The 1100-nt window shown below is 31.8% G+C and overlaps 1 protein-coding gene across 1 annotated transcript in view; it reads right to left on the bottom strand.

The window, feature by feature from the left end:
• Positions 1-190: 190 nt before the first annotated feature.
• The window catches only part of AK88_04560 (uncharacterized protein), a gene marked incomplete at both ends in the record, with an annotated part of 10255 nt that continues 9345 nt past the window's right edge, over positions 191-1100 (bottom strand). The window contains one exon of the mRNA XM_012482170.1: positions 191-940. Coding sequence (XP_012337593.1) covers positions 191-940 — 750 coding nt within the window. The remainder of the gene's footprint in view (positions 941-1100) is intronic.

Raw genomic sequence — 1100 nt, 5'->3', positions numbered from 1 at the left:
AAAAAAAAAAAAAAAAAGGGGGGAAAGGCATAAAAGTTGTTCATAAAATTTGTATAAATATTATACACTGTATAAAAAATCCTATAGAACCAATAATATCGCTTCCATTTGTCATCCTTGTTAAACAAAAACATTGTTTATTTTTCAATCAAGATATAATGGTACATGGCCAAAGTCAATTTTTTAAAATTTATTCACTTCTTTGTTGTATAAAATTATAAGCATCCTTTAATAAAGATAGGGTATATAACAATATGTATGTTTTTTGGGTTCCAATGATCATCATCAACAGGGGGGGAATGGCTGGTAAAATAACTGGAGCTAAATTACTTACATTACTAATTAACTCTTTTACAATGGAAGGATATTGTTCTTCTTGTTCTTCTGCAGATTCACCAACACTGCAACAGGAGTCATCACCACTCATCAAGTTATGCTGATCATTCATAAGTTTTAAAAAATCTAACATTTGTTGTGGACTGTCAAATGGAAATCTTTTATCTGCACTTGAACCTGGTACTATTCCTAATCTTCTTTTAAGGGCCTCTGGTGGTGGTGGTAACACTTTTAATAATTGTATAAGATCATCTTCAGACAAATTTGGCAAACCTAGATGCTTGTGATTATGTCTGGATCGTGGCACCCGTATAGGCATATCGTCAGACATCATCGTTTTATACCTTTCTTCAACCTTTTGTTTATAAGATTCTTCTGCCATTTTTCTGTACTTTTCCTTGTCATCTTGTTTATCCTGCACCTCTTCAACATGTGGGGGCGTGCTAATTTCCTCGTTACATTTTTTCGAAGGGCTTCCCAATTTTAATGTTCGTGTCGAGGTCGATCCATCACTTAGCAGCTCTGCCAAGCTTCGCGTAACCCTCAACTCCAATCCTCCTTCTTGGATTATATTTTCACACTCAAAAGTGCTTCCGAACGTATTCTATAAAAAAAAAAAAAAGAGGCATAATTTTAACCATTAGTGTTTTGGGCTTATATTTGTCAAGAAACGGGTCTAAGCTTTTTTTTTTTTTTTTTTTTTTTTTTTTTTTTGAAAAAAAAATTTAAAAAAAAAAAAAAAAAAAAAAAAACAAATAAAAAAA

Source organism: Plasmodium fragile, assembly GCF_000956335.1.
Source record: "Plasmodium fragile strain nilgiri unplaced genomic scaffold supercont1.67, whole genome shotgun sequence".
NCBI classification, from domain to species: domain Eukaryota; phylum Apicomplexa; class Aconoidasida; order Haemosporida; family Plasmodiidae; genus Plasmodium; species Plasmodium fragile.
This window is presented reverse-complemented; position numbering and strand designations above follow the sequence as displayed.